We start from the raw sequence: 25,868 nt of genomic DNA on the forward strand, positions 1-25,868 counted from the left end.
TTCATTTATTTAAAGGGCCTTATCTGAATAATTATTTTGTTTGATCTCACATTTCAAGTTTCTTGAGAATATGCTTTTCCCCCTGTAAATTCACATTGCACACAGTATTAGGTTTCTCATGATATAATGGATGTTTCAGAAACATGGTTGATCAATTTACCAATAGGGAACTCAGCTCTGCAGTTTTATGAAAGAGTATTTTCTATTTTCTTTGAATCCTTACAAAAGAACACAAAGTAACTAAGTCAGATTTTATACAAGATTCTATTGACATAAATTTCTATAGACAATGGATTTTCCCACATTACTGTATAAAACTTTGTTGTTTCATTCTGGTTGCTTCCTTAGATGGTCATCTGAAAATGATTATGTGTTTAATGAATCTAAGTGTTTATTCTCAAGAGTCACAGAAAAAAATATCTGTCAGAAATGCTGCAGTAAATGCATTTTTCATAATGTAAATAAGATAAAAATGTAGCCTTCACTTTTTAGTACTCTGTGCTGAACTTCAAACTGAAACATATTTCAGAACTGGATCATGTTCAGAAAGGGTCATATTCTTCTATTGAAGTTTTGTGAATTTCTGTTATGTTTCCAGATTTAAGCTGCTTATTATTAATACTAAAACAAAATGGTTCTTCAGGAACTTGGGAAATAAACAGCCTCGTTTAGAGAGCACTTTGGCCTGGATGTGGTCCATGAACTTATGGCTGTGAAGCCTTTTCTTGTGCTTGAGATCTTGAAGATTCTTTCAAGAGAGACTGTTTGGATTGTATATCCCATGATGTGTTTGCCTCTTGCAAAGTTCGATTTGAAGTAGCGGGGACGAGACTGTGAACAAAGCCCCAGGAATCAGAACTGGAAAGAATCTCCACAGGTCCCCTTTCTTAGCCACTGCATCCAAGGAGGAGAATCTGCCACTCTTTTGAGGAAGGCGGCCGATGATCCTATTTTTGTGAGACATCCAAGAGCGGGAGTCCTGATTGTGCCAAAGTGACTGTTGTAGAAGAAAGAATCCAACATTCTTGTTTGCCTGTCATGTTTTAAAGCTTATGAAATGTGAGCAGTGATGAGAGAGATATCCATTCTCTTTTTTGGGGCACTTACTAGTGTGTGGGAATTGCTAATGACATTTAAATACCTAGAAGATGCTTATCTTTAGCTTGGTTTTTGTTGATTTAAAAAATAAAATCTTGAGTTTTGCTCTTTTAGGACTTATCTGAGTTACTCTTTACCAGGTGTTGCAAAACTCAACATTCCATTGGAGGGCAGGTAAAAATCTGAAACAAACTGATGAGGGACCAAGTGGTGATATTCTGTGCTTAATTAAGAGCACAAGTCTCGGGACTAAAAACATTCAGACTGAATTAAAAAAAAAAAAAGTACAGTCCAGAGAAAATTCTCTTCTGGTTGTATTTGGCTTGTGGGCCTCTTATATGTGACCCTAGTTCAATAATCAGACTACACACAGGTGCTTACAAAAGGTGCATAAATTAGCACTTAATTCACATTTGCTGTTTTATTTTTGTCACAAAAACATATTTTTGGATATATACATTGTTTCTCATCTGGATACTCTTGCTTGGATGGTCCTTTCCAAATACTTTGATTTAGATTGACCTAGGTTAGCCATGTAACTCTATTTCTTTATTTATTCTTTTTAATATTTTGTTTTAGATGTAGTTGGACACAATAATTTTATTTTGTTTTTATGTGGTGCTGAGGATCAATCCCAGTGCCCCGCACGGGATAGGCAAGTGCTCTACTGCTGAGCCCCAACCCCAGCCCCCATGTAACTCGATTTCTCTATCAGGATTTACAGTTACATCAGTATGTCAAAAAGTGAAACCACAAATGATCTAAAAAAGATCTTTCCAGAGCATGCTTTTAGAGAAGACCATGTCTTAACCAGGGGAACTAACTTATGTGCCTTTAAACTGGCCCTCCATGTTTGCTCCCTTCAGGGGACACAGTTCGCAGTAGTCCACATGAATGGCTTCAACTCTGGAGGAGTATTGGCATGCACAAGGACTACACTGTGACCAGCATTCTGTTGTTGTTCATAGATGCAGCCCTGTCTTCAAGTCTGGGCAGGTGTTATGGTCTAGACATGAGGTGTCCCCCCCAAAGCTCATGTGTGAAACAATGTGAGAAAATTAGAGAGCCTTAACCCAATCAGTGCTGATAGAGATTAACTGGGCAATAACTGTACGCTTGGAGGGTGTGGCTGGAAGAAGTGGGTCACTGGGGGTGTGCCTGTGGGGTTTATATCTTGTCCCTGATGAACAGAGCTAGCTCCCCCACTCTCCTGTTTGCCTTCTTCCACCATGATGATCTGAGGCCAGAGCTATGGGATTAACTGTCTATGACATGAGACCTCTGAAACTGTGAGCCAAAGAAACTTTTCCTATTCCACTTGTTCCCATTGGATCTTTTTGTCACAATGAAAAAAACTGACTGAAACAGCAGGTAACATACATTTGGGAAGTGGCCGAGTCCAAGATGTTAGGAAATGTAGGGGATCATGGCAAATGGGAAGACTCATGTCCCACATAAAGGCATTTTAACTTAAGTTTAAACATTCCTCTAGACAGATGCATTGCCAGTTTGAAACCCATGGTCTAAATCAAGGGACCAGAAATATCTTTCAGATCACTCTGGGAACTTTGCATTAGTTGTGAGTCTTTTGGTTGCATATGACAGAATCCCAACTCAAAGAAAAGAGGATTTCTTGGCTTACATAACTAGGTTAGCTCCAAGAATTGAAAGGAGTGCTATAAAAATTAGGGCCTTTGCTACTTCAGCTGGATATGTGACAGCCAATATTCCTTCTCCACCCATCTGACCTTGTACAGAAGCTTGGCCCTACTTCCTTGGGTAGAAGGACAGAACATATGGTATCCAGCAGTTATGGTTCAGGAAGCCCAGTTTTTTTCCTTCTCAGAATCCGTCTTGCAGAGACTCTTCTTGGCCCTGCTTGAGGCATGTTGTCCACGTCTTTGAACCATGGCTGCTAAAGATGGGCAGGGCTGGAGGGGACTGTGATGAAATGAAGAAGTAGGATTGACCAGGTCTGAGTCATGTGCTCCACACACCTTCTCCCTGAGTTCCTAGAAGAATGGAGGCTATTTCCAGAAGAAGAGGGGACTAAAAAAGCTTTTGGGACAGAAAAATATACCCCTTCAAAGTCTCCTGCTCTCTTAGATTCTCCAGAAGGGTAGGCCTTCCCACTTCTTGTCTTCTCGCTTCTCCTTAACATCCCAGGAAACATCCCAGGCTTACTGGAAATTATATAAATTACATGGTCACTCAGCTGAATTAATGGGAGAATTATTTTTGTATATGACAAAATTGAGTTGTGTTGTATTAACCACAGGTTGCTATTGTTTTTAATTCTAATGCCTCTTAAGACTTCGGGTTGCTGAATTTATGCTCTTAAAGATGTTGTGAAGGTGAACCCCTTGAGTCACTTACCATATTTCTCTATAAAAGACAACAGGCTACACCAAATTGCTGCCTTGGGCTGCTTACAAAGGACTGTGGGACTTTATTTTAGGAAGAGGGCTACAGTGCACAGAAATGAACTGTTGTAAGAATTTTAAAATAAGTTCCAGCTACTCTCACTCTTGGAACTGTGAAAAGTGAGTAGGGACAAGGGGGTTATAATGTATTTAAAATAGAGATTTAATTTTCATTCTGTTTCACATTAGTCTTGTTGACTTTACACAAAGAACTTTCCTGAATTAAACATAAATATAGCATAATCTGTTAGCTTAAAAAATTCTGTCCATAGTACTAATTGTTTGGTTTGTGTTTTCTGAGTGAACTAATTTGTTTTATTTCTATAAAGAGCTTATGAAAATATAAACATGTATTTTCCTTTGATTCTTAATTTTCTAAGGCTAAGCTTTTAGACTAAACTATTAAACCAAGACTAATCTTTTTAAGATACCAACTCACCTGACTCTCTCACCTCAAAAATTAAGTCAGTCCCACCTCATTCTCTGATTTCAACCTTATCCTGAATTAAGCAGCTGTTGAAGCATGGTTTGTGTAACTATTTTTCAGAACTAGCTTAGAGGGGATTCTTTTCTTGGAAGAAAAATAGTAAAAAGGCCTCTAATGACACCAATTACTAAAGCCATGGTCTTATTTGTTTCTTACTTTTCTAACTATGCTGTCTTTTCAAATTTGTGGAACTAGAATTATTTTTTTGGCTTATTTTACTAAATTAACATTACATTATTAATTTTTGTTGTTATTTTGTCTTAGACATTGTATAAGGAGGTGCTTAAAATCTTTTCATTTGGTTTAAACAAAATGAAGTCTCACTTTATGCAGATACTTCTAGGCAATCTTTTACTTGGAATCTAGTTAAGCAAATAAAGAGTAATAAAAATGAAAAGCTAAAGTTAAAAATGATTTGTATTTTTTCTAGCATAAAATGTGATACGTATGGAGTAATACTTTAGTTTATAATCTCCTAGAGGGGAGAAGATTTATTTTTGTTTTATTCATGCAAATATTAAAAGATAAGAACTGACAGAATAGCTTTATAATTTAAACTCCTAGGGAAAATGCATTTTGCTTAAGGAAGGATAGGATTTATACAATGGAAATTTCATCTGATCATCAAATTCTGTGTTTATAAATGGTTGATTTGTTTACATATCAAGGCCATCTCTAGCTGAGATGGATTAAGCAGTAACCTGCATTGTTGAATTTAGGATATTTAGAAATGTTTTTTTCACCAAAAGTGACCAAACCATTGTTCATTGTTGAAATTGGTCATTTTCTTGCTTATTTATTTATTTATTTATTGGTGCCAGGGATTGAACTCAGGGGCACTTGACCACTGAGCAACATCCCCAGCCCTATTTTGTATTTTATTTAGAGACAGGCTCTCACTGAATTGCTTAGTGCCTTGCTTTTGCTGAAACTAGCTTTGAACTTGCAATCCTCCTGCCTTAGCCTCCCAAACAGCTAGGATTACAGACAAACAACACTATGCCTGGCTTGCTTTCATTTATTTTATTAATTACTATCCCCTCTTTCTTTTAAAAATATTGCAGAAAAGGTGGCAAGTGGATCTAGTTACTAGCACTCTAATGTAAGTTCTACTTTACCATTTTATTGTTATAGCAACTTTGTTAAGGTATAATTTACATACCAAAACGATTTAGGAGGTTTTAGTACAGATCATTATTTAATTTTAGGACATGAACATTATCTCCAAAAGAAGCCCTGGATCATACCCATTAGCAGTTGCTCCCCTCTTCCCCTCCCTCCCTGTGGAAAACCACTAATCTATTAATGGCATTTGCCTATTCTAGATAATTCTTATAAGTGAAATCGGACAATATATAGCCCATGTGACTAATTTCTTTCACTTAACATAATGTGTTTAAATTTTGTACACACTATTGTATGTATCAGTTCTTTTTTCCTTTATATTGCCAAATAATATTATATGGAATGAATATGACACATTTTGCTTGTCCCTTGTCAGAATTAGAAATATACATATCTATTTAGATTCCATGTCTACTTTTTAATTTTGCTTTGCATGATTGAATTTTAAGATTTCTTCATGTGTTATGAATTATAGAAATGATGTCAAGTTCTTTGATGTATAGATGATTTGCTAATATTTTGACCCATTCTGTGGATTGTCATTTCATTATCTTGATTGTGTCATCTGAATCACAAAGTTTTGAAATTTTGATTAGGTTCAGTTTATTTTTTTTCCTCAGCTATTTGTTGGTTGTGATGTCACAATTTAGAAACCATTATGTAATCCAACATCTTGAAGATTTATCCCTGTTTTCTTCTGAGACATTTTAGCTTTAACTTTTACATTAGGTCTATGATTCATTTTGAGTTAATTTTTGTACATGGTAGGAGATAGAGGTCCAGTTTCATTCTTTTGCATGTGAATTCTTTTGCAGTTTTTCAAGCTTTTTGTTTGTTTGTTTGTTAAAAAGACTACTCTTTCTTCTATGGTCTTAGCATGCTTCTTAAAAATAAACTGATTATAAATGCAAGGGTCTATTTCTGGATTTTCTGTTTTATTCCACTGATCCCATATGTCTACTCTTATGCCAGTACTATCTCAATTACTCTTGCTTTGTGGTACGTTATGAAATTGGGAAATGTGACTCTTCTGCCTTTGTTCTTTCCATGTTTTTTTCTGCTGTTTTGTATCCCCTGCTTTCCCATATAAATTTTAGGAGAATTATGCCAATTTCCTCAAAGAAGCCAGCCTGAATTTTGATAGAGATTGTACAAATGTAGATCAATTTGGGAGGTATTACCATCTATTTTTTTTTCCTTATGCTGAGAGTTGAACTCAAGCACCTTCATTCTATACTCAACTACACCACCCCCCCCCCCCAGCCTCAAGGATTACCGTCTTTGATGTTGTCTTATACCTTACAACATATGTACTTGTAATAGTTTCATAGGAGTTCTTAGGATTTTCTATATAGAAAATTATTTCATATGCAAATAAAAAATTCTATGGCTGGTAGAATTACTATTCAATAATGAATGAAGAACAAAAACTGGGAGAATTTGTTGCTAGCAAACTAACCAGTGAACTGAGGCAAGAAAAGGAAATAAAAAATGTGCAGATTGAAAAGGAAAGCTCTAAATTATCTCTATTTGCACAAGACATGATCACATATATTGTGGTTGTTGGTTAGAGGGAAACCCAAATCCTATTCAGTCCCATTCAGTTGGCCAGTATCTACTGGAGGGATCTCGATAAGAGGGTCTTATCATCTACTATCAGATAAGGTAGGTCAGAGAATTTCTTTGTGGCAGACTCCAAGGTAAAGATAGATTAGAGCTCCTTTTCTAGTTTTTAAGGCCTATCAGGAAAAGAGGCATGAGACAGTAACTGTTGATGAAAACACGTAATAGGTGTACATACAAAATTACAGAATTCTATAATGCTATTAAAAGGAATAAACAAGTTTAATAAAGTTGCAAGATATAAGATCAATTTACAAAAGACAAATGTATTTCTACACAACAGCAATGACCAATCTGAAAATAAAATTCAAATATAAATTTTAGGAGAAGCTCATCAATTTCTGAAAAGAAATTCAGACCAATCTTTCACTTTCAGCATTTTTAATATTTTATCCCATTACCTCTGGCCTACATGGATCCTAATGAGAAATCCACTGTTCATCTTACCGAGAACCTTGTATTTGATCAGTCACTCTCTCTTGCTCCTATCAAGATTCTCTTTGTTTATGGACAGACGGATCACGATGTGTCTAGGTTTGGATATTTTGTGTTTGTTCTATTTGGAGTTTATCAAGCTTCTTGGATATATAGATTGATGATTTTCATTAAAATTTTAAGTTTTTGATCATAATTTCTTTCAATATTCTCTCCTCTATTCTTCTAGGACTCCTATTATGGATATGTTGGTCTCTGAATCCTCTGTTCCATTTTTCTTCATTTTTTTGTCCTTTCTGTTCCTGAGATTGGAAAATCTCAATTGACCTATCTTCAAACTCACTTATTCTTTCTTATACCAAGTCAAATTTGCTGTTAATTTTGGTTACTTTACTTTTCAATCCCATAATTTCTATTTGGTTCTTTTAAAATAAGTTACTTTTTCATTAATCAATTTAATGAGACATAATTTTCTTTTATTCTTTAATTCCTTAAATATATTTTACTATTATTCTTTAAATATATTTATAGTAGCTAATTTAATTTTTACCTGCTAAAATAACATTTGGGCTTTCTTAAGGACTATTTCCATTTTATTTCCTATATATGGGCAATAGTTTCTTATTCCTTTTTGTGTCTTATAATTTTTTGTTGTTGAAAACTGAGCATTTGTTATATATAACAAATGTGTATATATATATATATATATATATATATATATATATATATATATATATATATATAAAATACTATAGCAGTACAATATTATGACAGCCTTAGAAATCAGATTCCTATTCTCCCCAGGGTTTATTGTTGTTGTTAGGTGTTATTGTTGTTCTTCTGCCTGTTTATTTAGTGACTGTTCTGGTTTAATTTTGTAAAGTCTATATATGAATATGTCAGTGATTTTCAAAGCCCCTCATAGCCATCTTATTCCATGTATTATTTTCTTTTAAGTTTTTGATCACCTTATTTACCTCTATGTTTGCCATGTGCAGCTTCTGAAATCTATATACAATTACTTTAGTGGTGAGTTAATGATTGAACAGAGATTTCTTTAAATGCCTTGAGCCATCAGTCTGTATCTCTGCCTTACCCTTTACTTCCAGCATGTGCAGAGTCTCAGGGACTTTCTCAAGTATGTTCTGGGCATGCCCATAGTCCTGAACGTGTGTGTTGTGTGTGTGTGTGTGTGTGTGTGTGTGTGGCCTCTAAAGTCCCAAGCAACATGTCAGAGCTTTTCAAAGCACCTTACAGATGTTTTATTTCACAGATTTTTCTTTTAAATGTTTGGTCACCTTCTTGTTGACCTTGCTGGTATTGTAGCCTTAGGCAGCTTCGATGTTAGATATTTTCCATGGATTGTTCTCAACAAATACCCTGGCGATAGAGTTGCTCATCCTGAGTAGCTCTGAGTCAGATCACAGACAAGTTTTATACTGTAAAAGAAGCTTTTTCATGGAGCTGTGAGAAAGGTCAGAGATGAGCTTCTCCTAAAATTTATATTTGAATTTTATTTTCAGATTGGTCATTGATGTTGTGTAGAAATACACTTGACTTTTGTAAATTGATCTTGTATCTTGCAACTTTATTAAACTTGTTTATTCCTTTGAATAGCATTATAGAATTCTGTAATGTTGTATCTACACCTATTATGGGTTTTCATCAATAGTTCCTGTCTCATGCCTCTTTTCCTGCTACAGTCACAGAGCTTAAAAGAGTTCTTTGGGGATAGGGTTTTGAGGAGTTCCAAACCTGTCCTGCTCCCTGAAGTGATATTTAGGCTGCTGGTTTTCACAGCCCCTGTGGCTTTGAGGCTGTAGTTTTTCAAGGCTACCATGGAGCTGCGGAAAGAGGGCTGAGGATTTTCAAGCTAAAACTGTGGAGCCTGCTGTTCTACTGAGTTTCAGCTGTTTTTCTTAAATAAACATTCCTTGGATTATTGTGTACCTTTGGATAATTTCCAGGGTTCTGTTCTGAGAAAGTCAATTTTGACCATTTTTTCCACTGCTATGATTATTCTTGTGAAGGAACAGATTGTCAAAGGTTCTTACACCACCATTTCTATTTCTTTATTTTTTTCTCTAAGACAGATGAGACTAGAAGAAGATATAAACACCTGGGGCCCAGTAAAGAATGGACACTCAATCCAAAGATGGAGTTGGGATGCAGGACCTCTAGATAAAGGAACTAGAAATAAACTTTGCCTGTTGTCATTTCTTTATTTAATTTCATATTGTAACAATGTAATAAATGTGCATGGGAGTATCTAAAGGTAGAACCTACATCCTTTTAATTTCATACAGTGTCCTGTGAAACTGTGCCATGTAATTTTCCATCCCACAGCAGATGAGGTTAGGGAGAACATATATTAGAGACAGGTAGGCAGGAACAGTTGATAGTGAGAAAGAAGATGTAAGTATTAAAAAAGTAGACATAACAATCAGCAAGTACCAGTGGAGCATGCTGTAGTACTCACTTTCCAAAGGCGATATCTGTGTCAGAATGAAAGTGTTAATTTTTACTCAGTATTCATTACTTTTCAAGATAGATAATGCCTAATATATTTTAGAAATTCTTATATCCAGAATCAATAAAACATTTTAGGTCTGATACTAAAAGTTATAGACTTCATTTACACAGAGCATTTATGGCCAAGAAATACCATATATCCAAATGAGATTTGATAATGGGACATTTCTGTTTCATTGGTGATAGATTCTGTTGAAGAGAAAGATTCTATAATCATCCACCTAAATGCATTACGGTAATTCCAACACCTTACAAGCTTAAAATTTCAACAGTCTACTGTCTTCCTGTGAAGACACATGCAAAAAAATGATTAAGTTTCTCAAAAGTAGAAAGGTGAACCACATAATAGTAATATCTCTTTTCTCCCTCCCTGAGTCCTTTCAATTTGTAAGCATCAATATCACCTGCTTACAGAACAAAAGATGTATTAATTTGTTAACCATATTGTTAGGTGGTTAGTTGCATAAGATGCTATGAACCTATCTAACCACTTCATAAAAAGTTTTAGGCAACACCTGTGTGTTTTGAAGGGGAATTGTGATGACTGGTCGCTCGGCATGCAGCCGAGGTATAAAGAGGCCTAGAAAGAACTGTGAACAGGATCTCAGCAGCAGAGCAGGAATCCCAACGTGAACCATGAGGAGTGATCGCAGAGGAGTCATCTATTGAAAACAACCACTCACAATGTGGGTGACATTAGCCGACAGCATCATAGCTAGATTGATGAAAAAATCTTGAGATCAAGGAGCCACATATAACAAAAAATAAATAAATAAAAGGAAGTAAAGCTGCAAGAGTTTACTGTTCCATGTAGCCTAGAAAAAGACCCACTTTTGAAAGCCCGAAGCATGTCATGCACACTGTTCGAAGTGTCTTGTTATAGGTAGTGGTCTGCAGAGGCTGAGATGATCCAGGGCTCTTGAGACCTCCATCAAATCAAGGGCTTTTTTGCAGGGCTGAAGAACACACATGGACCAGCATCTTCTTAAAAAAAGAGTCATTCCAAGAAAGGAGAGGAGGGACATTCCTAGAGGATTTTCAGTTGGTGATGAGAGTTAAGTAGGGAATCACATTACAAGGTACATAGTAGTAACCTGTGTGTATTCTAGTATCCTAGGAAGTGACCAGGTGAGGGAGCAGGCATCGGGTGGACAGTGGGCCAAATTACAGGTGTTATTTCCCCAGGATATTTTTTTCAACATATTCTTTGATTCAAGTCTAGCATACTAAAATACAAAGACAATATTTTAAGATAACTGGACTCTATGGGGCCACATGTTCTTTCTTAGAGAAAAGGATCAATGTGCTGATATTGATGGATTAAAATGTAATACATAGTCACATAATTAAATATTTCTGCAGGTATTTCTATAAATATCTTTTCCATAGAATCTAATAAGGTTGCTATTAGAATTCAAGTCATCTAATACAAATGCAGGTAGTCATTTTGGTATTAAAAGTGTGCCGTTTCTTCATTGCAGTGTGCTGGCAGGTTACAACGGTACCATCTTTGCATATGGACAAACGGGCAGTGGCAAGACATTCACTATCACAGGTGGGGCTGAGCGTTACAGTGACAGAGGCATTATCCCAAGGACGCTGTCATACATTTTTGAGCAGTTACAAAAGGTATAAAACTAAGTTCATTTTGTATTTGATAGATTCAGCAGAAATTTACTGTGCACAGAAAAATTATTGTGATATTATATTATATCAAAATGAGAAAATATTTTTGTGTAATAGCTCCAACCTTTACAATTGAAGCAAGGTTAAGATTTTTCTGGATAAGTAAAAATTAAGAATGTCCTTCTCATTAAAGTGCTGCCACCTGAGCAAAGGGAGTTCTTTCTGCTATAGTCACAGAGCTTAAAAGAGCAAATAATACATCTTACCAATTAAAATCTTATATTCCACGTTAAGAAACCGAGGCATAGTGGTGCACGTCTGTAATCCCAGCGCTTGGGAAGCTGAGGCAGGAGGATCACAAGTTCCAAGTCAGCCTCAGCAATTTAGTGAGGCCCCAAGCAAGACTCTGTCTCAAAATAAAATATAAAAAGGTCTGAGGATGTGGCTCAAGTGTTTCAGTGCCCCTGGGTTCAATCCCTGGTACCAGAAAAAAAAAAATGAAAGAAACTGAGAAATAGTCTTTTAACCAAGCAGACCTTTCTTCTAGCTACTAAAGCACTAAATAGGATAGTATAGTTCTTACTTTTTCCCAGAAAGAAGCCAAAGTAGTATACCAGAGTACAAATTCCATTGCAGTGAACATTAGTTTTATAAAGAGTGTTCCCTGTCTCCCTCCCTTTCCCCTGCCTCCCTCCCTCCTTCCTTCCTTCTCCAGAGATTGAACTCAGGGGCACTCAACCTCTGAGTCACATTTTATATTTTATTTAGAGACAGGGTCTTACTGAATTCTTAGCTCCTCGCCATTGCTGAAGCTGGGTTTGAACTCGTGATCCTCTTGCCTGAGCCACTGGGATTACAGGTGTGCACCACTGTGCCCAGCATCCCTGTCTTTATTATGTCATTTATTGAGTTCCTCCAAGTGCCTTATATTTTATCATTATTTAATACAACATATAGTACAACTAACAAAGTAAGTATCTTTATCCCCTTCTTATGGGAAAAACTGAGCCTCTGTTTAAATATTTTTCTCTGGGTCCACATCTTAGGAAGAGTTGAGCTGGAGCTCATCTCAGGTCTATCTTACCATATTCTGTGCTTTTTGCCACTACATACACTCCTCTGTGGCTCAGACTGGCTTTATTTTATTGGTCATATTTAAGCAAATTCCCTATAATGAGTTATTTAGGTTCTATGGGTTTAATTTTCTCCACTCTGAAGTAGGGATTGAATTGTACTAGAGAGTCCTCAGCATCCCTTCTAGTTCCCCAGTTCTTTGGTTGTATTAATTCTGTATAGTAAATGTCCTAAGTAGGTCAATGTAACAGTCACTCCAAAATTTCTCTACTGTATGTTATTTGCATTTTGAATTACAAAGATGTGAAGAAATTGCTGAGATCTGCATAATTCTAATTGCCAGCCATAAAGTAGCAATTATCCATTAGTTCAGCTCATCTCTTACTAGCTCAAGCATGCCAACTCTGCACGCCAGAAAACGTGGAAGAGAGAGTTGAGCATAGCGTGTGTGCCGGATTTGAGGTCCTTCTTTTCATTTACTCATTTATTTCTTTTTTTTTTTATTGATTGTTCAAAACATTACAAAGCTCATGATATATCATCTTTCATACATTTGACTCAAGTGGGTCATGAACTCCCATTTTTCATTTACTCATTTATTTCTGACATTAACAATTTTGTTTTGTTCCCAGATTTCACAAACTGGGAATGTAGTTTCTAATAGTTTTTGTTGCTGTGGCCTAATCGGGAAGCCTGTTGTCTTGGAAAGATCACTGGTGTTGGAGCCGGCTGGCCTGGTTCTGAGAAAGTGCACTTCTGACAGCATGTAGCTTAAGGTCCCCATTATATGGAGTGGCTGTGAGGGCTAGACAGATGGTATTTAAGATATTGTCCAGTTCCTAGCACACAGTATATGCTCAGTACATGATAATTATTATATATTAGCACAGCCATTAATATTCATGTTAGTGGATGTGGCTGAACGATCCCTGACCAATTTCAGAGAACCCTTTGAAACTCAAAACAAATGAAGCCAATTTCCCTGATTAAATTAAACAGAATAAACAAACCCTCTACTAATGGAAAATATTTTTCAACTTCTTTAAAATTTCATCTTTGGTTACTGAAATACAGTTCTAAAATCTAAATGTCTCCCAAGTACTCAACATCTGTTAGGTTCACTGTTTTAGATCTGTTTGTCATTGGCATGGCTCTAAACCTCATTTTATTCTGAATGATCCTAAATGACTTCCTGGACTTGGAGAAAGCCTATCAGACCAATTTATAGCCAGGGCAACTCTTTGGAAATGGCCAGATTTCCACGATGGGGAACAGCACATCCATTTAAAGTCACACTGGACTGTGGTGAAATTAGTCAGGCAACTTAAAGTGTATCATGAAGTTTGTCTACTTTATGTGGCTGAGGAATGTGGACTGGTACTCAGAGGTCTTCAGCTAATTGCCTTTAGAGGGCCAATGGAACTGTCTAGAATTTTTTTTTAATTGTAGATGGACACAATACTTTATTTATTTTTATGTGGTGCTTAGGATTGGACCCAGTGTCTCACATGTCCTAGGCAAGTGCTCTACCACTGAGCTGTAGCCCCAGGCCTCTCTAGAATTCTTAAAGGAACATTTGACTTATGCAAAGTCTTTATTTCAAGATAAACTAGGAGTCCAGGGTATACTGGGTCCTGAAGTACCTGTGAGAGTGATAAGAACACTGATTCTCACTGATTTTTTTTTTCTTTTTGGTGTGGTGCTGGGGACTGAATCCAGGGCCTTGTGCATACGAGGCAAGCACTCTACCAACTGAGCTATATCCCCAGTCCCATTTTCACTGATTAGAGAAGAAAATTGATTCCATTTATTTTAGAAATCGCTGCTCATTATTTTTGAGCATTGTGAGTTTCAAACTTGTTTGGGGGCTGGAGACGAGGCTGTCTGTGGGACACATGTGTGTTATATTACAGTCTGGCAACCTAGACACTAAAAAGAAGTAATAAGGAAAGGTAGCTTGCCACAAAGCTCAATGAATTTTTAGTGTGTATTCCAATAAAAGTTCAGAAAATGCAGAAGCTGGAGGAGCCAAAGCCATTATCCCTATCATCTCAGAGCAGTAGACCTGCCATTTTCCTGACTTTTATGATTTATTCAACTCTCTGGAAGAAGAGAATTTCTTCACTGAAAATGAACATATAAATTATTCTCTTTGCATTTCTTTTCCATTCCTTTTATATTCACATACTGAATTCTTCATTTGGAGGCTTCTGGACATAATAATTTAAAGTAGTATCCATGATAAGCTGGATGTAGTAGCATACACCTGTAATCCCAGATACTCAGGAGGCTGAGGCAGGAGGATTGCAGGTTCAAGGCCAGCTTCAACATCTTAGACTCTGTCTCAAAAATAAAATTGGAAAGGCCTGGAGGTATAGCTCAGTGGTAGAGAACCCCTGGAATCAATCCCCAGTACCAAAAATAAAACAAAATAAGTGACAATGATAATATCTGCAGTAACAATGGTCCATTGGTTCCTGTGATGGTTAAGGATTTTTTGGTAGGATTTTAAGTATATAGCCTTATTTCTCCATCACAACAGTTCTGCAAGATCAGAGCTGTTATTCACTGATTAATTATCATGGTGAAATAATCAAGTATCACTCAGTTATAACTAGTAGATACAGTATTCAAACCCAGTTCTGTCTGATGCTAAAAGCTCAGAACTGTATGCTAAGATCTCAAACCATAATCTCTGGTACATTTCATCTATATTCAGAAAAATTTTAGAACAGGATCTCACAACATGGCTGAAGGATCTCTAGGGCCTTTAACATGCTCTGATAATCCTCCAGGGAGGAGCAGAGTATTTATGTTGACCATGGTACACTTTTTTCCAGGAGTATTTCATGGATTGTTTTGGGAAACACTGAATTAGACTAGCAGCCTTATAATCTGTCTCAGGTTTATAGTCTCTGAGACCTGTACTAAACCACGCTACGCTGCAAACAATTATGTTGAAATGGTGCCTTCGCTAACACAGGATACTAATGTAATCAACAGGCCGTTTGTTAGGATAAGCATTGAAGTCACATCAGCAGGATTCCAGAACTTAGTTGAGAGAAATTTGTTTAATAGGAATTCAATCCAAGTTGCCACCTTCACAGAACACCAGAACATGGAATTTTAGCTGTAGCTTGAGTATTTTTATAATATTCATGTATTGGTTGAAAGTTATTCATGTGTTGGTTGAAATTTTTTGTGTCATTTTGTTTATATCAGATGGTATATCTTTATTGGTATAGTGTGAGCCATTTTAGGACCAATGAGTCATACTAATTTTAAACTACAGAATATATAGGGATTCATCATCCACTTCCTCACTTTCATGTGTGTGAAAACCAAGGTCCGATAATGGTAGAATTTCATAGCTGGTGGGACTGGGATTTCAGCTTTGGATTTACAGGCCACTGTTCCCTCCCTAGTCTCTGTGACTTGTTCTGTCTCCCTTTGAGCAACAGCTAGTAAATGGATTGTTCTTGTATACGGTTGAGAATCAGGAATGTCATCTGAGGCAAATCCTCTTACTGTCCACTATGACAGTTTTCTTGCCACAAGATTCAAATATATTCTCCCTTTATTAAAAACATAATAATATTTGCAGAAATAGAAGCATTTGTGTTTTTGAAGGAACAAAAAGGGGGTACTCTCATTTTGATATTTCGTATGGAAAACTGAACTTGGAATTCCCTCAAGAGCTAAAAAATATTCCTGCTATATTCCACCTCAGAAGGAATGGGTCCTTTTTTTCTGTTAGTAGAACTGAGACTAGGACTTGTTATCTTGACTTTTAGCTTAATTGCATTGATAACTACATCATTACATTTTAGTAATGGCCACAGAAGCCACCTTTCTCTAACCCATAAACGAATATCCCTGATTTGCCCACTTGAGCCAGGAGAATTAACCCAACAAGCAAGGTATGAATTGTTAGTGTCCTCTCTTACCTGACTGATCTAAGCTATCTTCTGTCCTGGGGACTTAATTTCATTTTTATCTATTTATGTCACCAGAAAAGTTTTCAAATATTACAAAAGTGGAAAAGAAGAATTATTATTAAAGATGGAAACTGTTTTGTTACTGAAGTTTTTGAACCAAAGAAATGATCTGTGCTTTTTTATGAATTGACTATTCATAGAACATAAGTGTGTATTTTCTTAGTAACTTTTTTTTTGGTTTAGAAAGTAAAAAATGGTGTGTTATATAGTTCTGCAACCAAATTGGCTCATTGTATGTATACATCGACTTTTTATGTATAACGTGGAACCAATAAAAAATAACAGACTGAAGTTACTTGTAATCATGGGAGTTGACCATTAAAAAAAAAAAGAAAAGAAAAGAAAGAAAAAAGTTCCATGCATATGGGAACTGGCAACTTGAAAGTGTCACGAACTGAAAATGTAAACCACATAGAGTGAGTGAGAATGGGGGAGAAACTGTGAGGAAACTACATTGACAAATGTGTTCGTCTTTCTCTAAAATGAATTGTTATTTGTAGTCATTAAATCATGTCTTACTCTTTTTCAATCAGGACAGCAGCAAAATATATACAACACACATTTCCTACTTGGAAATCTACAATGAATGTGGTTATGATCTATTGGATCCAAGACATGAAGCCTCCAGATTGGAAGATTTGCCGTGAGTAGCAGAACAACAAAGGATAGGGGGAAATTATTTTCAGATGTTCCCTTCAATTGTTTTCTTTGAAACTTTATATGTTTCTGGTCTCAATCATAATTAGCAAATACTGGATAACAGAATCTTTTTGCAATATAATGGATATTTTTTTTCAGTTATGACAAATGGACAGTAGTGATGGGAACTAAAATAGCTTGAAACTTATTTCTTGGGAAAATCTCTGTTGGAGCTGGTGTGAAACAGGGCAGTGATGGGTGTATGAGAGTTGGTACTTAGAAGATTGATGGGATGTGACAGTGCTACTTTACTCCTGCCACATGAAACCCTTTTATTCCTCTAATCGTGGCCTGCTTCTGAAGAAGGATTCAAATTGGAGTTCAAGCAGCAACAAGCGAATCTGAAAGGCAGAAAATAACATTTTAAGTTTCTACCCAAATGGCTTTTCTACTTTCATTAATGTTAACATTGATAATCATTTGATCTGATTGGCAGTTTCATGACTGAAATATAGAGTTCTCAGAGCCTATCTATTAATACTGCAAGTTACAAGCTTTTGCATAATATTGCTCAATGCTTCTTTGGTATCTGCCTAAATTAGACATATTAGTCAGTAACATTAATGTGTCACAAACTTTTGTCCAGATATCATGTATCAGAAGTTGCCTACAACCAAGAAAATCTATTTTAATATTCTTATTAAATATTCTAACACAATTTGGAATATATATTAATTCTCTATAAAAGATTATCAATCATCTGATTATTTTAATTTGCAAAAAAATTAGGAGCAAATAGTAAAATTATTTATAATATAAATTTATATTATAAATTATTTTACTGTTTTATAGAATTGTAAGAGTATAAGGACTGTATTCTTCCATTAATGTTGGTCAAGAGTTTTTGCATATCATCTCTTTCACATTTGCAGTATTCATAAAAGGGAATTAGGAAAGGAAATTATTGTTTGTATTTTAAATATTTTGTGTAAGAATTAGAAGAAAGAAGAGATTACTGACTCCATGGAAGAAAATGGCCTTTAAAGAACTATTAGAATAACCAGGAGTGGTGGTACCTGCCTGTAATCTCAGAGACTTAGGAGGCTGAGGCATGAGGATTGCAAGTTCAAGGCCAGCCTCAGTAACTTAGAGATACCTTGTCTCAAAAAAATAAAAAGGGCTGGGGTGTAGCTCAGTGGTATAGAACCCCTGGGGGTTCAATCCTCAGTACCCAAAACCAAAAAGTGACAATAACAAAAACCTAGTAGAATAAAGTTTACACAAAAGGGTAAAAAGTCTTTCGCAACAAGGATAGGAAGGATAACATTTGACATGAAGGTGTGGTAGGAAAGGCTATGAGTTGAGAAGTGCTGTGGTCTGAATGTTTGTGTCCACCCCAAATTCGCATGTTAAGACCCAATCACATTGTGATGGCAGAAGATGTTGAGGATGTGAGGTGTGATTAGGTCACTGGGACCTAGCCATGGACCACCGTGATCTTGGATTTCTAGCCTCTTCTGTGACAAATAAATGTCCATTGTTCAGAATCTGCCTACTTAATGATATTTCATTACAGCAGCCCAAATGGACTAAAAACAAGGTGTCACTCAAAATAAATCAGAAAGGCCAATGGAAGCCAGTTTTAGCAAGGAATTGAATGACAGGTTTTTAGTTTAAGATTGATCTTTATTCTAATTGATTCCCTAATTAACTTTCTAGCCTCCAGTCTGATCTATATAACCTGAGACTAAATTGTGTTTAAATTTGCTTCCAACAAGTTATAGCTATACCTAACCTCGAAGGCTGTTAATAATCCAGGAATGAAGACTTTTCTATTATGAACATGAAGGAGGAGAGAGAAACCAGAGAAATATGAAAAAAGAAATAAATTGATTATACCCAATACCTTGAATTTGACTAAATTTGAAAAGAAAGGAAGAGGAGGACAGGAAGAGAAAGGAAAAGCAGGGGGATCATGAACTGAAGTCGAATTTTATGCATGTTTGATGAATTTGTTGGGATGAACCCAATTACTATGAATAACTATAAAGCACTAAGTTTTTTTTTAATTTTTTATTGTTGGTTGTTCAAAACATTACAAATTTCTTGACATATCATATTCCACACTTTGATTCAAGTGGGTTATGAACTCCCACCTTCACCCCATACACAGATTGCAGAATCACATCAGTTACACATCCATTGATTTACATATTGCCATACTAGTGTCTGTTGTGCTCCGCTGCCTTTCCCATCCTCCCCCCTCCCCCCTCCCCACCTCTCCCCTCCCCTCCCCTCCTCTCTCTCTACCCCCTCCACTGTATAACCCTGAGGGTCTCCTTCCATTTCCAAGCAATTTCCCTTCTCTCTCCCTTTCCCTCCCACCTCTCATCCCTGTTAAATGTTAATCTTCTTCTCATGTAAAGCACTAAGTTTTAAAAATGCACAAAAAAAAAAAAAAAACAAGAAAGGAAGAAAGGTGAATAACAGAAGGTTATTTTGCAAATTGAGGAGATAAAGCCCGAAGAGATATGACTTACCAGAGTTCCAGAATTAATTGGTTAATAGGAGAACAAGGGTAAAGAAACCAGATATTCATTCACTTTCCTGTCAGAGTAACAAAAATGACTGTGGAAATTAAGGAGTCAACTAAAAAAGGAGATTTCCATCAGAAAATTTGATTGGATGATGGTGACAAATTTTGTACATACAACTTTGGTGTCAAGAATACCATACTCAATGTTTATACTTATAATTCCTCCGAGGTAGGAAGCATGCCTTACTTGATTTGGTAATTTTCTCACTGCCTATGCTGAATTAAGTCCTTAATAGTTTTTTAAATTATCTGTTAAATTAAAACTATGAAGTTGAGAAGATGAGAGAGGAAAGGGAGAAGAATAGCACCTGAGTTCTATTCATCCCAACCTAATTGAATGATTAGGTATCGCCAAACTATGGGAAGAACCAGGAATGAGAAAAATCCGTTGGACTCTAAGATAGGCAATATATATAAAGAACACTTGGTTAGAAATTAGGAAATTTGAGTTGTAGTCTCAACTGTGATCTTAAGTAAATTCTTTCTTTTTTCTGCGTTTCTCTTTATCTAAAAGATGTGGATATTGGATTAAATAATATTTTGCAACCTTCTAACTTCCAATGTCTAGAGTTCAAGGATTGGTGACCTTCATAGAACAGGATTTATTTGGTGATCTTTTTCCATTTTACAGAAGAATAAGAAGTGGTTTAGAGATTTTCTAATGCTTTCCTTCTAGAAATAAGCAATGGCAGTACCTTAATTCACTCTGTGTCATCTGCATACCTCAGCATGCTTGAAATTCAGTACTTGTTCTCAATTTTGGTCAGATTGTCTCTATAGAGCTTGCTAGCTTTGTTTCGTAAACTATTGTCTTTCTTAGTAGTAGCTTTGTCCTTGTATTGGAGAATGAGTTTCCTGAGTTAGGTTAGAAGTGACTTAAGTTACAAAACTGACTTCATTTTCAAGGAATTACATGTGTATGTGTGCACACAAAAGTGATCTGAAAGATGTTCTTCTTATTCTTACATTTTGTACTATAATTACTTAATAATATATATAAAAATACTACTGAGAAAGATTCCCAAATAGAGATCTAGAACCTATTTACTTCACATATATTTAATACTATAAAATTCTGGAACAATTCAAGAATTATATAGTACTTCAATATGGGAATAATAGAATTTGACTGGTATTGCATCTGCTAGATTTGGGGGGTGGGGTGGGGTTGGAATGCTTTGCCTTTTACTGAGATTATAAAGTAGGTTTTTTTTTAAATAATGGAATGTGACTTTGCTGTAACTGTCTTAGATTAAAAGTATGCACTATTAATCTGGTTTCACACACTCTTGAACTGGACAAGCTCAAGAATATCCTATCTGTCTGGTCTGCTGGCTTCATTGTTGTGAACTGAAGTGTCCCAAATACTCTGAATGCCTTCCAAAAATAGTAGACAAAATGTTTGTTGACCTTAGTCACCTCCCTTTGCAATTTATCTATTTGAGGGACAATGGCAATATACACGTTTGATCCCTTCAGCATTTTAATACCAGGCTTAACCATCTAAAATTTTGCTGCATTCCTACACTAGGCTTACCCATGTAAAATTAAACCCAACTTCAGTTTGGTGTTGCACAACAGTAGCCATCAATAACAGCTTCCTTACCATTGATCAACACAGCTTTCTCACATATCACCTGCTGGATGCTCTTCTCACATATTCTCTGCCTTTTCTTTTCATTTTTTTACAGTCTAATAAATTCTACCTCTCTGCTATTGCAGAAGTTTTTGCCTATAAATTGCCTATAGATTTTTGTGTATGTGATGTCAGAGCACCAGACTAAAGTCAATTGCTTTTTTGTAAATGTTGCTTTAGTCATTTGAGAAAATATGGGAAACACTGACACCTGAATTAGCAACCAAAAGTGATTAGCTCAAGACTCAACCAAGATGAAATATATAACTGAATAGTTTATAACTATTATAGAAATTGAATCCATGATTTAAAAGCTCCCACAAAGAAATCTCCAGATCAAGATAATCTAAGAGATTTTTGCCAAACATTTTAAAAACTATTTTACACGGTCTTTTTCAAGAAATAGAAATGAGAGGGGCTAGGGATATATCCTAATGGTAGAGCATTTGCCTAGTATGTGTGAGGCCATGGGTTTAATCCAAATCACCAAAACAAAAAAACAAAAAACAAACCCTCCAAAAGCAAACAAGCAACAACAATAGTAAAAGACTACAGACTAGTATCTCTCACAAACATAGACTCAAAAGTTCTTAACAAATTATTGGCAGTTGACTTCAACAATGTATGAAATGAATTATATAACATGACCAAGTATAATTTATTATGGATTACAAAGCTAGTTCAGTGTAACCTACCACATCCACAGCTAAATAAGGAAAATCACATAAAGTAAAAGCATTTGACACCCATTTATTATAGAAATCTCAAAAAGTTAGAATAGAGAAGCATCACCTTAACTTGTTAAAGAGCATCTACAAAATCCTACAGCTAATGTCATATATAATGGTGAAAGACTGAATGTTGTCCTCTTAAGATCAGGAACAATGAAAGAATATTCACTTTTAACACACTTATTCAACAAAGGCTGGAAATACTAGCCATTTCGTAAAGTAAGAATAATAATTAAAAGTCATGCATATGGAATGGAAGAAATAAAACTATCCCTATATGCAAATGATATGATTATCTACATATAATATTCCAAAGAATTTATAATCTCTTCTGGAAAAAAAAACAAAGGGAACCCTTTTTAATTCACTCATTGAGGCTCATATTACCTAAATACTGAAATAAAAGACAGATATAAATACATTTCAAAAGAAGAAAACTATAGATTTAGTATCTATTATGAACAGAGATGCAAAAATTTTCAACAAATTATTAGCAAATCAAATCTAATAATATACCAAAAGAATTATATACCATAACCAAGTGGGATTTATTGAATATATGCAAAATTATTCAACACTCAAAAATCAATCAAAGTAATTCAATGTGTGAATAGACTAAGGAAGAAAAATCATATGGTTGTATTAATAGATGCAAAGATAAAATTCAGTATGCATTTGTGATAAGTACTTTGAATAGAAGGAGATTTTCTTTATCTGATAAAGAATATCTATAAGTCATCTATAGCTAACAACATCCTTAATGGCAAAAATCTAGAGATTTCCCTTTAAGATCCAGTACAAGACAAGGATATCACTCTCATCACTCCTAGTAACATTTTACTGAAGTCCTTCCTAATTCAATAAGACAAGAAAAGGAAATAAAGAATACTAGGAAGAAAAAAGATACAACTGTGTTTGTTCACAGATAATACTGTATACATAGAGCATAACAAAATTTGACCAAAAAGAAAATCCTTAAATAAGTATTATAGCAAGGTTTCAGAACACAAGGTTAGTGAGTGTATCAAAGTCAATTTTATTTCTTATACAACCACGATAAATAATTGGAATTTGAAATCTGAAACACAATGCCATTTATATTAGAAGCAAAAATAAAATATGTAGGTATGACTATGTCAAAACATGCCCAAGATCTATGAGGAAAACTATAGAACTTTAATGAAATAAATTGGCAAAGATCTAAGTAAAGGATATCCTTTGTTCCTGAATCAATATAGTTAAGATATCAAGTCTTTCTAACCTGATTTATAGGTGAAATACAGATCAATTAAATACCAATAAAATTCCTGGCAAGAAATTTTGTGGATATCAACAAATTGATTATAAAGTTTATATGGAAAGGCAAAAGGCCCATAATAACCAGCACAATACCCAAGAAAAATATCAAAGCACAGATTTTATCTTAAAGATATGCTGTAGAGCTTAATAATCAAGGCAGTAAGTGTGGTATTGGCAAAAAAATGGCAAATATATCAATAGAACAAAATAGAGAGTCCATAAGTAGCCCCATGCAAACATAGTCAACTGGTTTTTGACAAAGGAGCTAAAATAATCCAATGAAAAAGAACCTCTTCTACAAATGGTACTGGAACAACTGGACAAACATGTGTAAAAGAATGAATATACCTTATACCTCTAAGAAAAATTAACTTGAAATGAGCCATAGACCTAAACGTACAAAGCAAACTATAAGTCTTATGAAGATAACATAAAAGAAAATCTTGGGTTTGGCAATGAATATTGTGGATATAATATCAAAAGCATGACCCATGAAAGAAAAAAATAATAGTTGGACTTCACCAAAATTAAAATTTTTAGTTCTGTGAAAGACACTGTTAAAAGGATTAAAATACAAGTCATATGTTGAAAGAAAATATCTAATAAAAGATTTCAATCTAAAAATTACAAAGAACTCTTAAAACTCAACAATAAGAAAATAAGTGACCAAATTAAAATGGACAAAGATCTCAACAGATACCTCATTAAATGTGGATATACAGGTGGTAAATAAGTTTATTAAAGGAAATTCAACATCATGTCATTAGAGAATTGCACATTAAAACAACTATGAAAACTGGGAATGGAACCACCATTTGACCCAGCTATCCCACTCCTCTGTCTATACCCAAAGGACTTAAAAACAGCATACTACAGGGGTAGCACAGCCACATCAATGTTTATAGCAGCACAATTCACGATAGTTAAAATGTGGAACCAACCTAGATGCCTTTCAGTTGATGAATGGATAAAGAATTTGTGTTATATATACACAATGGAATACTATTCAGCATTAAAAGAGAATAAAATCATGGCATTTGCAGGTAAATGGATGAAGTTGGAGATATAATGCTAAGTGAAGTTAGCCAATCCCCCAAAACCAAATGCCATATGTTTTCTCTGATTATAAGGATGGCTATTCATAATGGTGTTGCAGGGGGAGCATGGGAGGACTAGATGAACTCTAGATAGGGCAAAGGGGAGGGAGGGCAAAGGAAGGGTTATGGGGGTAGGAAAAATGGTGGAATGAGATGGGCATTATTACCCTAAGTACATGTATGAAGACACGAATGATATCAAGAGCTTTGTAATGTTTTGAACAACTAATAATAAAAAAAATCTGAAGACACGAATGGTGTGACTCTACTTTGTGTACAACCAGAGAAATGGTAAATTGTGCTTTATATGTGTAATATGAATTCTAATGCATTCTACTGTCACATATAACAAATTAGAATAAAAAATAATAAAAAAGAAGAGTAAAAAAACACAACAACAACAATGAGATACTACTATTCACCTTAGAAAATACCTAAAGTCCAAAATACCATTGAAACCAGTGCTGGCAAGGACATGTGACAACAGTAACCCTCATTGTTGGAGGGAATGCATAATGGTACAGCCACTTTGGAAGACAAAAATGGAAATTTCTTATAAAGCTAAACATACTCATATACAACCCAGCAATTGTGCTCCTGCATTTACCCAAATGAGTTGAAAACATATTCACACAATAACTTACCCACAGATGTATGCAGTAATCTAATTCATAATTGCCCCAAACTGAAAACAACCAAGATGTTCCTCAATAGTTGAATGGATAAAGTATGGTGTCTTCATATGGTGGAATATTATTTGGTGATAAAAAGAAATGAGCTATCAAGCCACAAAAAGACATGGAGGAGGAATTGGGGATCCAACATGGCAGCGGGCAGAGAGGCAGCGCTTTCAGTACCCCCTCAGTGATGGGGTCAGAGAGATGCATAGATACACTTAGATTCTACCTGCGGAGAATCTCCTAGCAAAATTCCACTGAAGAGAGACCTGCCGGGAGTTACTAGGATTTTTGGAAGTGACAGTTTGCCCCAGGTGAGTGAATCCCCCCCACGAGACACAGAGGTCCAGACCCACCAGCCGCTGTTCGTGCGCCGCAGCATGGCCGCCTGCCCGCAGCCACCATGACTGGGTGGCTAGCCTAGGAGATGCAGCTTGGCAGGAAGAGGTCTTTAGCCAAGACTTCATGAAATAGCGAGCTGGGAGCTGAGGCCAACCGGGGACAGACCAGTCCCACCCCTCCCTTCGGACACTCCGGCAAGGAGCCTGGGGCCCACCATAGCAGAGAGGTGAGGTCACCGAAGTTCGGCCGACAGAATTTCTTCCCAGGGGAATCCACTTTAGCAGGTGTGTGACTTCCACCCCATCCAGATACAAGCAGCCAGGAAACCTCAGGGATCTCTCCGGGGGGCACGTCTGTAGGGAAACAGAGGGGATTCCCGACCCCCAACCCCCCATATCACCAGCGGCGACTCCCAAAGTCTTAGCCTCCG

General features: G+C 35.8%; 1 protein-coding gene across 1 annotated transcript in view; it reads left to right on the forward strand.

Moving 5' to 3' along the window:
- Kif6 (kinesin family member 6) overlaps positions 1-25,868 on the forward strand; it is a 380,879-nt gene that overhangs the window by 65,296 nt on the left and 289,715 nt on the right. Inside the window, 2 exon segments of the mRNA XM_027943549.2 lie at positions 11,205-11,352; positions 16,955-17,064. Of these exon segments, the coding sequence (XP_027799350.2) occupies positions 11,205-11,352; positions 16,955-17,064 (258 nt within the window).

The sequence above is a fragment of the Marmota flaviventris genome, chromosome 6, assembly GCF_047511675.1.
Source record: "Marmota flaviventris isolate mMarFla1 chromosome 6, mMarFla1.hap1, whole genome shotgun sequence".
In the NCBI taxonomy this organism is placed as follows: domain Eukaryota; kingdom Metazoa; phylum Chordata; class Mammalia; order Rodentia; family Sciuridae; genus Marmota; species Marmota flaviventris.